The sequence below is a fragment of the Salvia splendens genome, chromosome 17, assembly GCF_004379255.2.
Source record: "Salvia splendens isolate huo1 chromosome 17, SspV2, whole genome shotgun sequence".
Lineage (NCBI taxonomy): Eukaryota > Viridiplantae > Streptophyta > Magnoliopsida > Lamiales > Lamiaceae > Salvia > Salvia splendens.
In genome coordinates, this window is record NC_056048.1 from 24,511,320 (window position 1) to 24,527,822 (window position 16,503).

Below are 16,503 nucleotides of genomic sequence, written 5' to 3' on the forward strand. Positions count from 1 at the left end.
AAAACTGAATTTAGCTCTTAAATACTTCATCCGTTCCATAAAAATATGTGTACTTTTTATTTTTGTTCTTGCACAAAAATATGTGTATTCCATTTTTGGAAAGCTATCTCAATTTATTATCCCTATACATCAACATATTTATAACTTATACCACCATTAAATGCAACTGATAATGTGGGTCTCACTATCCACTAATGCTATTTTAATTACCCTTCTCTTTCTTACTTTACCAATTTTGTCTTAATTCCCGTGGCATACAAATTGCCCATATTTTTATGGGACGGAGAGAGTATACACTAAGAGCATCTCCAAGAAGGAAATGTAAATGAAAGAGTTATATCATCTATTTAACTTCTCAAAAAGTGAAATATATCCTACCAAAACGTAACACATTCCAAAGGAAAATATTGAAAGGTAAATTTTTTAAAATAAAATAATATTCCATATAATGCATTCCAAAACATAAAGTGTAGTACCTTTTCAAATACCTTCTCCCTTGAAGAATAATTTTTAATGAAAAGAAGGCAAATAAGATTTTACCTCTCCATCATATACTTCTTCATAATGGGAAAAAAGTATAAGTACCTTCTCAAATACCTTTCACCTTGAAAAAAAGGTAAATATGATAATTATATAATTTTACCTCTCCATTTACGTCTCCCTTGGAGATGCTCTAAGGCACACAAATTTGAGAGAGAAAAGACTAATTGGTTGCTTCACAATGAACAAAGCAAGAGAAACACAATATTCACAAGTATACTACCTAAACGTGGAAACACCAAATGACAAGCTAAAACTTTAAAGCACTTAAACAATATTAAATAAGCTAAAAAATACTTAAACATGGTGAAGAAAAGCAAAAAAAAATATATGAAATCAACAAGAACCATACAAAAGACATGTAAATTTGAAACCGACTAGACAACTAAAACAAGTGCATTTCAACTATTTTTTGTAACAATTTTCTTTCTCTAAATTCGAAAACTCCTAAGAGCATCCGCATCGGTGTTTGTGGGGAAGGACAGCGTCCGTGTCGTCGGCACGACATGTCCCTGTCCGCCGCTGTGCTATTGCCGACGGCACGGCTCTGCTCGATGCATCGAGCACGTCCGTGCCGCTGAGCAGGGCGACATGGCGCGTTTCTATTGGACAACGGTAATGTCTTTGGCATTTTCTTTTCGTCTTTTAAAAAAAAAATCGTAAATAATACCAAAAAATTTTTAAAAAAAATTGGATTCCCAAAAATATAGCCGTTTTATTATCGTTTTTCTAAATTTTTTTTGAATTTTTTAAAAATTTTTTAATACAAAAATCATCTATAAATACACACACTCGTTATCCATTTTTTCATACAACTCATCTACATCTTCCTCTCTCATCTACATCCATTTTTTAGGATTATAATTATGTAATTTTTAATTTTTTAGTAATTAGTAATAGTATTTTGGGTATTTGTAATACATTTTAATATTGTGGAAATGTTTTTATTTAAATTGAATAATAGAATGGTAGGACCATTGAGCATGTCCTTGCGGAAGAACATGGATGTGGGTGTTGTGCTCTTGCCAAAGAGCATGGAGTAAAAAATGAATAAAAGTGGGTCCGGGCACACGTCCATGCTCTTTGGCAAGAGCATGGATGAGGATGCTCTAAGAGCATCCACAGCGATGTCCTTGCCGACAGACGTGCTCTTGCAGTCGGCAAGGACAAGCCCTGTCTGCCGCTGTGCTCTTGCCGACGGCAGGGCGCTGCTCTATGCATAGAGCACGTCCGTGCCAACGGCAAGAGCACGAGGCGTCGACGTGACATGCTCTGATTGGCCCGTTAGTTTATCATTTTTTTTATTATTTTTTAAAAAAATCGATAAAATCTGAAAAATTCAGATTTAATAAAAAAAATATTCCCACTTTCTAATAAAATATATCCATTGTTTCCACACTTTTAATTTTTTTTATTTATTATTTTTACCCCAAAATTCATACTTTCATCTATAAATACTCTCATTTTAAACACAAAAAAATGACACTACCAAACAACTCTCTCAATCTCAATTTTTAGGATTTTAATTATGTAATTTTTTTATAATTTTTAATATTATTCCGGGTAATTTTAATGCATTTTAATATTGCGGAAATGTTTTTAATTAAATTGAATAATAGAATGGTGGGACCCTTGAGCTTGTCCTTGAGTAAGAGCACGGATGTGGGTGTTGTGCTCTTCCTAAGAGCAGTGAGTAAAAGTCGGTACGGGCCCACATCCGTGCTCGTTGGCAAGAGCACGGATGTGGATGCTCTAAGGATCTAAACTTGGAAAGATGATTTAAATACTTGAAAAGGAGTATACAAGAAAATAAACATATAAATAATACTGCTCATTGTGTATAATTGTACTTATGTCGTAGCGTACGTAGTAATATCCAACTCATTTAAATCCATATCCACTCTTAATAAGTGAAAGGACATAATACTCAAGATAATAATATCAAATTACCTCAATCCCTTTTTATTTTAATAAAGGTATTTTTGTCCAAGTAGCATTTAATCCTAAACATAAATCAATATACTAAAATGTAATTTAAATTTATCCAACAAAACTAAATACTAGTTTATTTTATCTATTAACTAAGTTAAGTTCTAACTATTCTATTCCAAATAGAACAAGAAATAATTTAATTTCTCATCTATATATTAAACAAAAATGTAATTAGTGATATCACATGAACCATTATTTCAAATTTCCAATAGATTTTCTCCTTTTCGAAGCTTTCTGATTGGTATGTGAAGTCAAAATCCGCCTTCGCCTCCGCAGATAGCCACGAAACCTACCTCAATTTTCTCCACATCCTCATATGGATAATTAATTTTATTAAATTATTTAAACTAAAATTTCTAAAGACTAGTTTGATAAAAATCCGTCATTATTCTTTTGCTAATAGATACTCTCTCTATCCACCATTTAAAGAGCCCTTTTGACTCGGTACAGGTTTTAAGTAATTGTTTGATTTTATAAAGAAAAAGTGAATGAATTGTGAGACACATTTAAAGTAATGGTGGGATGTAGGGGCCACGTACTAAAAGTGAAATAAAGTAAATAGTTCTAGAAATCGTGGATAAATCAAAATGACAAAATGATTCTGTTAATGGTGGACAAAGGGAGTGCATCATTATTTTATTTGGTAGACAAAACACCATAACGTGACGTGAGCGTCATACCGTATATCGTACTGAAGTTACGGTATGACAAAACACCATACCGATACCGTACCGTATTTTTCGAATACCGGAGTTCGGTATACCAGAAATTTGGTAAGGTAGTTTTTGATACCGTTACCATAACGTATTTTTGGTATACTGTACTTTTGCGGTATACTGAAATGCAATACGACATACCATTATACCGAAAAAAAATCTACTATACCCAAAAATATTCATAAAAACAATTCTAATGTTTAACTACTTCAAAATGTCTAAACCAATTAAACTTCATCACAATGAAATATTGTTCATACAGTCGTTCTTTTTAAATTTTAGTATAAATATAACATATAATGGTGCATTATTAGTCGGTGTGCATTATTCAACTGAAAATCTGCATTATTACACTATAATGGTGCATTATTAGTCGATGTGCATTATTCAACTAAAAATCTGCATTATTAAATGACACGTGACATCAATCTAACCGTCGGATGACAAAATCGTGGGGCTGAGATTAAAAAGAACAATAGAACAAAAGATACAAAAAGGAAATGAATACATCCATATATATATATATGTGGTAGTGATATAATGAAAACCATATATCTAATACAAACTCAAAACTTTAATCCTAGCCACTAATTATTACAGATCAACGCTTATTATGTTTCCAGATTAAAATTTCAATAACTTCTATGAATCTATCAACAGATGGGTATATTAGACACTTTCATAATACACTGAATCATTTAATTATAGAATAATTGTGTAATCTCGATTTCTTCGTTCTCTCTCCTTCCACTATTCACGTTAATTAAACCGTTTCAATTACTCCCCTCATTCCAACTTTTCGCCTTTTTGTCGTTCTCTCTCCTTTTCGTCTGAAAAATTGCTTGAATTTTACGGTGAAATTGCGTTGATTCTTTGTTGATGTTGAATTTGGGTTGAAATCATGTTGATTCTATGTTGATTCTAAAATCTGTGTTAATTTTATGAAGAATTTTTGTTGACTTTGTGTTGAATCGATCGTGTTGCTTTTTTGTTGAATTTTGAAATCTGCGTTGATTTTTTGCGCTGAAATTTCGTTGATTCTTTTGTTCTGCTGTTGGTGATTTTTTGTATTGAAATTGCGTTGATTCTTTTGTTCTACTGATGTTGAATTTTTTGTTGAAATCGTATTGATGCTAAAATATGTGTTGATTTTTTGTTGAATTTGTGTTGAATCGATCGTGCTACTTTTTTGTTGAATTTTGAAATCTGCGTTGATTTTTTGCGCTGAAATTTCGTTGATTCTTTTGTTCTGCTGATGTTGAATTTTTTGTTGAAATCGTATTGATGCTAAAATATATGTTGAATTTTTTGTAGATTTTTTGTTGAATTTGTGTTGAATTGATCGTGCTGCTCTTTTGTTGAATTCTGAAATCTGTGTTGATTTTTTGCGTTGAAATTTCGTTAATTCTTTTGTTCTGTTGTTGGTGATTTTTTGCGTTGAAATTGTGTTGATTCTTTTGTTCTGCTGATGTTGAATATTTTGTTGAAACCATATTGATTCTCTGTTGATTCTAAAATCTGTGTTGATTTTTTATAGATTTTTTGTTGAATTTGAGTCCATTGTTTTAATCGTGATGAATCACTTCTAGAATTATTGAGACTGATACACAAAGCAGCCAAATGTCAACAGAGAATTAAAAAAATTGACTCGCACAACAACTATATTGATATATATAGCTGTTTTAATGTGCTGAATCACTTCTGGAATGATTGAGACTGATACACAAAACAGCCAAATGTCAACAGAGAATTAAAAAAATGGACTCGCACCATAGCTATATATATCAATATAGAATCAACAAAAATGTCAATAGACTTGCAACGTAGAATCAACCGTAGCTTACAAATGTCAACATAGGATCAGCCACGTGATACGACATATTAACAAAAATTCCAATAACTTCAACACAGGTTCAACGGAAAAACAAACACAATCTGAATAACAAATTGTATTCGCAATCAACTCAACATACGGACATCTACATCCTAAGAATCTGAAAATCACAAATCTGGAAATGAAAAATCTTTAAAATATGGAAATCACGAATCATGAATGTGTCAATCTTCAACATATGGAAATTATGAATCACGAATGTGTCAATCTTCGACATATGGAAAACACGAATCTGGAAATAAAAAATCAAAAATCTTCTGCGGCATTAAGATTAACTTATAATTCTCATTATCATGAAATTACCTTTATCAGCTTTAGAACCCTCCATATAATAAAAAACTGTTGTGACACAGAATACACCGGAATTGATTTTATGAAATATGAGATTCAACCGGATAATATTACGCCGGTGATGGTACAGTCATAAAATAAATTCTTGAATACACTGGCAAAGAAATCAATTTAAGTCTTCAGAATAAAGTTTTGACGTCAATTACAATGGTGTTAAGATCCTTTCGAAGATGTGAATATTTTCAGTTTTGGAAGGTAGGAGAGAAATTAGGAACTCAAGAACCGTTCAGAAACTTAACTTACAAAAACATCCTCTGTTGACAAAATACATGCTTTTGTTGAGATGAAAATTCTACACAATATTAACCACAGATCTATTATAATTGATGGCTAGGATTAAAGTTTTGAGTTTGTATTAGATATATGGTTTGCATTTGATCACATCCAATATATATATATATATACTAATAATCAATCGGTATACCGGTATACCACGGTATCTTGAGACGTCGGTATATATCAACGACTCGGTATGCCGGTATATACCGGTATAATGAAGATTCAGTATACCATGATATATCGTGGTATAGGAAATTTAATACTGTTACCGTACCGAATCTTTCGGTACAATATCATACCGTACCGAAACTACGGTGTACCGAAAAGTCGATATTTTCGGTATTTTTCGATATGGTAAGTCCGGTATTCTGGTATAATTCTCCACCCCCAAGTAAATGAGTTGCAAATACTATATTTCAATAAATTACTTATTTGATGATTTGAGGAAAGAGATGAAGTAAATGGGCTGCAAATACTATATTTCAACAAATACTTAAGTAAATGAGCTGCAAATATATTTTTCAATGTCTTGATCCATAGCCTATTATATCATTTATTGAGGGAACACTTTAAGTCATCTAATTGATTAAATTTGTCCGCAAATTGTTATGTGAATATAGCGATTCTCGTACAACTAAAGATGAATATGAATGGTGGGGTGCATTAATGTCCTTACACCCCTTTAGTGTTATACACAACACAAATCATAGTCATAGAATAGATGGATTGAATGAATGTGATTTAAATCACCCGAGCTACATTATTCGACTATTTTCATACATTATCGAGGTAAAATTGGTATCATACAAAAATCTGTAGCAGTTTCAAAACTGCAGTTCCGAGATTTCAGCGGAATTAATTTGAGCGACGATTTCACAACACAATCTCTCTCCTCTCTCTCCGTCAATTCGACTGTAATTCCAGTCTCTCTCCCCCCAATTCAACCCTCTCCCAAACCCTAGACGCCGCCAAATCTCACCACGAAACGAAATCACGCCCTTTTTTCGCCGTCAACAAGACTGAAACTGAATATTATTTCAATAGCAGACCAACTTCAAAGTTCTTCGAGTGTAATGTGATAATTTCAATTTCGGTGAACCTTTATTCGAGGGTTGTATAAGAGGGTCGGATTTCTGATAAATTTCAACTCTAAAATATCTGGGTTTTACAATTAGAAGTTTGTTCTTCAGTGATTATCTGTGTTTTATGCTCTAATGGCTTCGGATGTTGTTGATTTCTGTACATTGGGTATTTCTTTGGTTTTTTATATCAAATTTTAATGTTTTGATGATAAATCTACATTTGAAACTACTCAATTGTGCTTCATATTGAATCGTGTGTTCTTGATGTCTCTTGATGATAAATCTACATTGGGTAATCATCTTATTGTTGGTCTGACTTTGTACATTACAAAATTTATTCTTTAAACGATAAATTGGTGGCATAACACTGAGTATTCATTTGTAATTGTGCATCAATACAAAATAAATTTTTGTACATTATACGTTTGTTACGTGTACATTATCTCATTATATTATACTCCGTATGTGATACATTATCTAGGCTATTATGTACATTATTTTATTAAGATTTCATTTTATTATGTGTGTGTTGGATTTCATATAGTAAATAATGTACGAAAATTGGCCTTTAATGTACATGTGTAATTCTAATGATGTACCTATGTAAGGATATAATGTTTGGCGGTAGTTGAATCCATACCATTTGGGTTTAGCAATCCGTGGGCTAGGTTGTAGTACACACTTACAAAATGAAACTATCACCAAGGGTAAGGAATTTGAATCATTCTTCTATGGTTTAACAATCCATGGGGCTAGGGTATAGTACCACCACATGCATTGAGTTTCATATTTTTATGTGTTTTGGATTGCTTACAGTAAACACTGTACAAAAAGTGGCATTTAATGTACATGCGTAATAGTAAGTATTGTACCTATGTAAGGATTTAATGTGTACATTGATTACTTATGCATTGTTACATTATTCAGTTTTATGTGTACATCAAGTCTTCTAATTTGAAGCATCATATTTCATCGTTTATTTCGACATGTACAATCCTTATTCTACATTGATGCGTTATGTTATTAGACATTCAATTTACATCTAGACTAATAAATGTACCCTTGTCATATTAGAATCAAAGTGGACAACGACCGACTTTGATGAAGACATTCAACTTTCATTTATACACCAATTTAGGGAGGAAATGGCTGCGGATAGGGAGGCTGAGCGTGCTGCTGCGCCAAAGTGTTTACATTGTTTATAATATTTATGTTTTAATGTACAATTTTACTTTTGTATATTAATGATAGCTTTGTGTGCATTGTATAATCATACATTACTTACTGTATGAATAGTACATTAATTATTTTAAAATGCGTACATTATTTATTAAGTATGTTGGCAATGTACATATAGGGAACAATAATGTAACGCATCTTGAATAGTAATGTACCATTGCAATAGAATAATTGGAAGATGTACATATAAGTCATAACTAATGTAGTCATTCACTTATAAATAATGTACGGAAACTCATAAATAATGTAGTCATTCAATAGTAAAAAATGTGGTCATTCACAGCGTAAACGAATGATGTACATAAAATACATACCTAATGTAGTCATTCACTAGTGAATACAATGTTATCAATCTCGTATGGCGGCTTATGGCGGTTTGCCTAAAAACCGCCACAGGGATATGGCGTATTAGTATGGTGGATATGGCAGTCAATAATTAAATAAATAAAATAATACTTATATATTTATATATAATTCAAAAATTAGAAAGTAATAAAAATATAACATCTAAAACTATTAAAGCAATTAAAAAGCATAAAATACAACTCTAATCTCCATGTTTCTTGCATAATGCCCCATTCCTAAATGCAGTACACACGCAATGTTGTCAAATGGCAGATATGGCGGTGCTATGGCAGCGCCATGGTACTATGGCGTTTCCATCACCGAACGCCATGCCATAGCACCATGGCACCGCCATATCTGCTATATGATAACATTGAGTGAATAATGTACGAAAACTCATTAATAATGTAATCATTCAGTACTAAATAATGTAGATGTCAAAGCTGCCGTTAGAAACAAACTTCATATGGTGGTACTATACCCTAGCCCATAGATTGATAAATCATAGGGGATTGAATCAAACTTCCTGCCCTTGGTGATGGTTTCGTTTGTGAGTTTGTACTATAATCTAGCCCCATGGATTGCTAAACCCAAAGGGCATGAATTCAAGTTCCTTTCAACATTATTCTCTTCAATCTGTACATTATTCATTGTTACGAATGTACATCATTAGATACTATTGGTACATTATTTACTGTACCAAATCTAAAACACACATTAAAAAATAAAATTTAATTCATGTGGTGGTATAAACCCTAGCTCCATGGGTTGCTAAACCTAAGGGGAATGATTTAACCTCCCTGCTCTTGGTGATGGTTTCGTTTGTGAGTGGGTACTATAACCTAGCCCCATGGATTGGTAAATCCAAAGGGTATGGATTCAACTTTCGCCAAACATTAAATACTTATATAAGTACATCATTTAGTATTACGCATATACATTAAAGGCCACTTAGCGTACATTATTTAGTTCTAATTAACCTAAACATTATTCCCTGAAACACGTACATTATTTAAATTTGGACTTTACATTATTAGACATTACACGTCCATTATTTTCGGTACATTAAAAACTGTCAATCATGTAAAATAATAAAGGTAAGTATTATCTCTCAAATAAAAATATAATGCGGTAGTTATGATTTAACTAAGGAAAATAAATCATGACAGCTATTTTATAGGAGAGAATAACCGTGTATGTTGTGCAAAATACCTAAAATTGGCTTTTCAATTTTTTATTATTTGTTTAATAATTCCACATGGCATCATTACAGGCATTAGATTTATATATCCAAGGTGTTGTGTTTTCCAAATATTTATAAGGGTGTGAATATATCCCCCAACCCTAATTCTACAATGTGATTGCAGTCATTCATAGATGACCAGTTGAGGTCCGATATTGGCTACGACTATTTCGTATCTTCCATTGCCATCGTCGGCCATGATAGCAGCGTTGTGGCCCAAATCTTTAACTTTCCATAGGTATCTCTATTTTCTGTTGTTTTAATATTTATTTGAGGATCTAAGAGCAATAGTGCAGAAAACCCTCTTTGCCGGAGGCCAACAAGAGGGACATGACGAGTTCACAGTGACTCTTAGATATGCCACTGATTAATGTAGAGTGTAAAAATATCAACATAATCACATTAAAATGTCAAACATAAATTTGTATTGACATTTTAATATACCATGTCAACCGTGTATTAAAATATCAACTAAGTTTATGTTGATATTTTAATATTATCATGTTAACATTTTTTATACACTACATTGATGAGTGTTGGTTTTCTGGATTACAAGAGATAAATACTAGCAGTGCGTAATACAACCCAAAAGAAGGAATAAAGAAAAGTAAACTGAAACGAAATTACAAAGAAGAATTCGAAACAATAAACCGTAAAATAATGGAAATAAGCCGAGTCGAGGAGACCTCTTTCCGCAAGACGAAATACGCCCCGTTAGTGCTCTCAGATTGGCGTGTCGTCCCCAAAGATAAAACGGCTACGTCACTGATGAAGCAGCACCACAATTAACAGAGCTCTGGCGAACTGGATGGAGGAGAGAGCAGAGCTTCGACAGAAAGACAATTCAATAGATGGAGAGAGCTTATGCTTTGTATGCTTGTGAATTGTGTGTAGAATGCAAGAGTATGCATGTCTATTTACAGGCAAGTCCGATGCATGTGGAGGTGGAGTCAAAGCACCCATTAAGGCTAATTGTAACGGTCTGCGGTTACAAACGTTACAAAGTCAATCATGGAGCGTGAACCTGGACTGATGTACCTAGACACCTCTCACGTAGTTGTTCATTCCAGAGATGTATCTGGACGACCTGATCAATGTGCACGCATTCTACAAAGCTTTCTCCGTGTGCTAATTTGCTACATTGTTTTGTCTGCGTGTCCAAAATAAATAAATAAATTAATTTCATATCTCCATATATCGTGACATATTTTAAGATATTATTTCTCACTCACCGGAAATCGGTTTAGAGAAATTGAATATACCACAATCATCTACTCGGAGCGTAGATCCATTATAAATTATTTAATTATTTCAAAATTAAATAATCCGTCACTTGTACGAACCGGTCCAATTGCGTTGACCGGACCACAATTCCAACAATGAGTTAGCAGAGGTAGCAACGAATCACATCTAATTCCTATCCTAACACTAAATATTTGGAACTAATCTCAAACCATTGATGCCATGGAATTTAATTTAATTATTAAAAAATGAAAATGGGTAGAAAAGGAAGTTGACATGTTGACTAGTTATTTTAATTTGATAATTCACACCTCCCATGATTTGGTAGGTATATTGTATTGATTTGGTTTCTTTACTTAATCTTAAACTTTAGAAATATCATGAGCAGTCCAGTCCCAAGACTAAGACACAATCACATTCTTGGTACTTTTTCACTATTTATCATAATTTTGGTACAAAAAATACCCAGGCATGGACAACATTTATTGACTCTCATATCTTGATACTGGACATGATATGATATTTTCTTATAGTTTGATTATCTGAAATGAATTTTTTTTATATTTTCAATCACTTTATGTCAAATAATCTTTCACTCTCTTTCTCTTAAACTATTATAATGTAAAAGTTAAATAAAAAATACTATAAAATTCTTAAATATGTTATAAGAATTAAAATTCTAAATTTAATTATCAAAATAATATTTAGCATTAAAATCAATGTCATTTCAAAAATTAATATTTTTAAAAATTGGAGGAAATACAGTTTAATAAAAATTGACAATTGTTTTGAAAAAATTAGATAAAAATATTATTGTTGCTATTAAAATAATTCTTTTATTGAATATTCTTATGAGCAAAAGTTATTCTAATGATTAAAAGTGTTTAAATAAAATTACTATTATAATAAATTCTTATAAATAAAAGCAACTAATGTTTGTATACTTCAACGTTGGTATTTCTGGAAATAAAATTATGATTTTTATAAATAAAAGTTTTTATTCAAATGAATAAATAATACTATTAAATAATTTGTATTTAATAAAATTATTATAATGAAAAAAATGTTGAAGAAATTCACAATATTATTTCAGAAAATATTCTACAAATACTCTCTCTGTCCTCCCAAAAAAAGACATTCATGAGAATTAATGTATAATTGGTAAAGTAAGAGAGATAAGAAGGAAAAAAACTAGTTAAAATATTCTTAAAACTAGTTAAAATAGTGTTAGTGGATATTGTGACTCAGATTATTATTAGTGTTTAATGGTAGATCATAGCGGTATAAGTTGTAAATAAATTAATGTATATGAATATGAGTAATGAGTTTGAGAGTAATTTTTATAAATAGAAATGAGATATTTTTATGGAATGGACAAAAAAAGAAAGAATCCTTATAATTAATGTACATGAGAAATGAGTTTTAGAGGAATTTTCATAAATATAAATGAGATATTTTTATAGAATTAACGGAAAAAAAGAAAGAATCCTTATTTTCATCGGACGGGGGTATCTTTTTTTTTATTATTATAGAGAATAAAAATGATTTTCTGATTAATAAAATTAACATTTTTATTCAACTAAAATATTTTTTTGAACGAATACGTGTCAATATAGTAATGGAATATTATTTGATTTGATTATTATTACATGATTTAATTTTATTGGTTTGATTAATGTGTTTGGCCGAAGCCATCGCCACCCCAAATCAGTAATCCTCCGCCGCCTCCGCCGATGGCTGAAGAAGAAGTAATGGCGGAAGTGGAGGCAGCCCAAGCGGTGTACGGCGACGATTGCCTTGTCATTGAAACCTCCCCTCCCCATCTCCACGTCCACCTCAAGCCCCGTACCGCCGAGGTCTCATCTGAGCAGGTATCTCCAATTTCACGCTTAATATCGTTTTCCTTTTCTTTCACAATTCGCTCTCAATTGACCTTTTTTGCTTGCAAGTAGCGATTCCACGTTCGATCATTGTTTGTGTGGCGGTAGCTTTTCCGTGACTTGTTTTCCTGGAATTAATTCTGCATTTTTACTGAAAATCTGAGTGTGGATATATGAATTTCTGAAGAAGGAATTGTATTTTTGTGTGGAAATTATATCAATTAGACTCTTTGTCTCAGAGAAGATGGTGGAATCAATGCTTAAAGGAATTCACTTTCTGCGATTTGTGCTTGAATGAAGTTAGTGATGTCTTCTTATGATTAAAAAATTCGTGTCTTTTGATCCCTACTACTTTTTTCCATTTTTCTTGAACCTACTTACATGCTAAATTTCAGCATCAATGCTTTATCTTCACTTTGTAAGTTTGTACTATTGAGTTGTGTTCATATATTGGTCATGTTTTTATAATCTCGTTGGTATATGTGTTATTATGAGCTATTAATACTGACAGCACTTCTCTGCAGTTTGTGGAAGCAACTATTGGGATGCAGGCTGGTCCTAAGGTGAATTTACAGTCTCATAGATCACCTCGAGTTAGGACACTTTCAATTAAACATAAATGTTGAGCTGTGAGTTGAGCTCGGCAACTGGGTTGGTTGGTCCATCATTTATGCCTTGCTGATGATACAGTTAGAAACTGTACTGATTCTTCTTTTCCTAAGCACTCGATAACAATTCTCACTGGGGTTTAGCTCATTTCTTCTTCTTTTATAGAAGTGAGGTGTTAATTTGAAATAGATGTGCGTTAATTTCAGTATTTTTATTGTTAGTTATTTCCTTGCAGTACCCTGAAGAGCTTCCTGTGATTAGGATTATTGATTCCAAGGGTCTTGATGAGCAGAGGCAGAAACATCTGATGGAAAGCATCTGTTCCAAAGCTTTTGAACTTGCCTCATGTTTAATGCTTGTGGCACTTTGTGAGGTGAGGATTTGTGTGCTTTGGATCATTAGCTATTATTTTTCTGCCCTCTATGGTCAATGCTGTTTCATCTTATATGACGCATTCTGGCTTGATACTAATATCGTATTTATGAAGTGAGTACTAGTGTCCGTACTCTTTTTTTGTGCCATACAATCACACTGCACTTATTAGTCATTACCTATTTATGCAATCCATCACTTCATTATATATCATGTTTATTCCCATCAAAATTATCCATCCCAAGATGTTAATAGCTACTTAAAAATTTAGGAAGCAGTGGAGAAGCTTTCTAGTATGAATCATCCCGAGGGAGACTGCCCCTTATGTTTATTTCCTTTACTAGATGAAGATGCTGGGAACAATTCGTTACCTTTTATGAAGTTAATGTCTTGCTTCCATTGCTTTCATTGGTAAGTACATCTAATATTTTCTTTCCTCTCCAATTAAACATAGTCACCTCTGAAATGTTACTGAAGTTTCAATTTATTTTGCCTACTGTTGCAGTGACTGCATCATCAGGTGGTGGAATTGGATCCAGATGCAAAGTGAAAACGAGAGTTCAAGCTCGTCATCATCAACTGTTAGGAGTAAGCCAGACCAACAAGGTTGTATTCTCTACCCAATGAAGCTGCTTTTGTATCAGTCTTCATTTACTTGGCCATCTTCTTTCCATTTCACACACTTACGTGATCATTCTCTTTGATAGGTATTCGCAAAATGATGGAAGGAAGTATGGGCAAATGCCCTGTCTGCCGGAAAATATTTCTTGCCAAGGATATTGAACATGTGCTTGACTTAGTTGGGACCAGTGGCAATTTGGTATGTCAAATAAGGCTTTCTTTCATATTCGTTTCGATCTCAATTATGATTTATGTTGAAAGATATTGTTACTCTCACTTAACAATATCATCTATCCATTTTTGTTTGTGTTTGATACAAAGAGAACAAATGAAATTCCATGCCTCATCAGTGTGCTATTTGCATATTATTACTAGTTTCTCATGTGAAGAGAAATTAATCATGTGGTTTGCTGATTTAAGGATTGTGCCGAAACTGAGATTGACGGAGGCTTTCTCCAGTCGGAGGCAGAAACAATTAGAAAACAAAAAATTGATGCCATATTAAAAATCCAGCAAGAAAACAATGGCTTGATTGAGCCCAAGAAAAATGAGGTCCTGTTACCTGGTATGTTTCTTCCACAGCCAGTTGGCTTGCCCTCAACAGAATCTGAAGGAGTATCTAGTGCATCACAAAGCAAAGATCGCGCCGCCAAATCTGATGCCAATCCAGAAAGTTCGTCCAACAGACGCCGGTCGAGGAAGCCCAACAATTATCATAGGAAGCAGAGGACTCCAAACACAAACAAACAAGAAAGACAGTGGATTAGGAAAGACAATGTTTCAGATAATTAAGTTTTGGCCATTTTTGTTGTAAAACCATATTTTCCCATGAGATAACACTATATTTAAACATGCATCAAGAAACTGGTAAGTTTGTTCCTGAGCTAATGTTACTTCATGTACTATGTAGTGATGATATCTCATTATTCATGTCTACTTAGGTTGCCATGATTATTTGTGATTAAATACCATATATAATTTTATCTCTTGTTCAGTTGCATTATTTTAAAAAGCTAGGTCTGTGACAATGTATCTTGGTCTGAGTCCATAATGCCAAATATTTCATTGAGTAATCATCTCATTTTCACTCCCATGACTAATTTAATCTTAGACAAACTCTATTTTGACTTATCCCATGTATATCACTATTATTTTGCCTTTTCATCAATAATGAATCTTGATAGCTTCTAAGTGTAGAAGGTAAATTTGTAAACATGAGTTATATAATGTGCACACTTAATATAACAAGGAGTAGATGGATAAGATAGGGTGAATTTTTTAAATGATGATTTTTTTTCGATTTTTAATTGTTCTTTTTAATCATAATTTCTTGTAACCTTTATCGACTTAAAGTAAAAACACTACTCTTAGTTTCTTACCTAATTCTTAACACGTAGAATTGACGTCCAATAAATAACTTCTTTATCTGCATGGAGTGAAGATCTTATTATAAAATTTCCAATATCTAAAAGCGAAACCTATAGCAAAATTTGGAGTGAAGATCTTATTATAAAATTTTCAATCGAACAGTTGAACTGCAATTATATATAGTACTATTAACTATCCTCAACCAAATTCTATTAAAATATTGACTAAAAAACCATAATAAATTCTAAATCAGAACTGTTTTGGATAATTTTTAGGCTAGTTTGAACAAAATAATCGTCTAAAATTTTAAAACACCTCTAAATTGATGAGTTTTTGCATGGTGGAGAAAGACTTGTGGGCGGACAGCCGCAACTAATAATTAAATACTCCTAATTTTAAATTCGTCAATTCACTTAAGATGTATTAAAGTTTTGGAGGAATCTAATCAACTAATTAAGCAAGAACGAATAAACTAAGTCACGGGCATGATGCTCCAAAAACAGCCTCGTAACAAGTTCAATTTTTTAAGAAAATAAAAGTTGTATCCACTAAATGCTTTGGGTTATGCATTTGTCCAAATACACATACTTAGAGAACAATTAGTATTTACACCTTGAGCTAATAGAGTCCAGGTTCATCCCCCCAATTTTGCCTCAAATTTTAAATTTCTAACATTATAAAAATCCTCAATACTTCCAAACTAAACACACTTTACACTTCCCCACTACAT

General features: G+C 32.5%; 1 protein-coding gene across 2 annotated transcripts; it reads left to right on the forward strand.

The window, feature by feature from the left end:
* Positions 1 to 12,586: 12,586 nt before the first annotated feature.
* On the forward strand, positions 12,587 to 15,393 carry LOC121773345 (E3 ubiquitin-protein ligase RNF25-like). 2 transcript variants are annotated; one of them, XM_042170174.1, is made up of 7 exons: positions 12,587 to 12,794; positions 13,328 to 13,366; positions 13,648 to 13,785; positions 14,056 to 14,195; positions 14,290 to 14,390; positions 14,492 to 14,604; positions 14,826 to 15,393. In XM_042170174.1, exons 1-7 carry the CDS (start codon positions 12,657 to 12,659, stop codon positions 15,195 to 15,197), a joined length of 1,041 nt encoding a protein of 346 aa, XP_042026108.1. In that variant the 5' UTR covers positions 12,587 to 12,656; the 3' UTR covers positions 15,198 to 15,393. The 2 variants fall into 2 exon arrangements, with proteins under 2 accessions (XP_042026108.1, XP_042026109.1); XM_042170175.1 differs by lacking the exons at positions 12,587 to 12,794; positions 13,328 to 13,366 and adding an exon at positions 13,470 to 13,502.
* The last annotated feature ends 1,110 nt before the right edge of the window (positions 15,394 to 16,503 follow it).

What these genes read in the sequence shown, in the direction of transcription:
- LOC121773345 (XM_042170174.1), top strand. Translation starts at nt 12,657, where the DNA reads ATGGCTGAAGAAGAAGTAATGGCGGAAGTGGAGGCAGCCCAAGCGGTG. An exon ending in TGCTTCCATTGCTTTCATTG is followed by an intron (nt 14,196 to 14,289) that starts GTAAGTACATCT and finishes CTACTGTTGCAG; the next exon opens with TGACTGCATCATCAGGTGGT. An exon ending in GAGTAAGCCAGACCAACAAG is followed by an intron (nt 14,391 to 14,491) that starts GTTGTATTCTCT and finishes TCTCTTTGATAG; the next exon opens with GTATTCGCAAAATGATGGAA.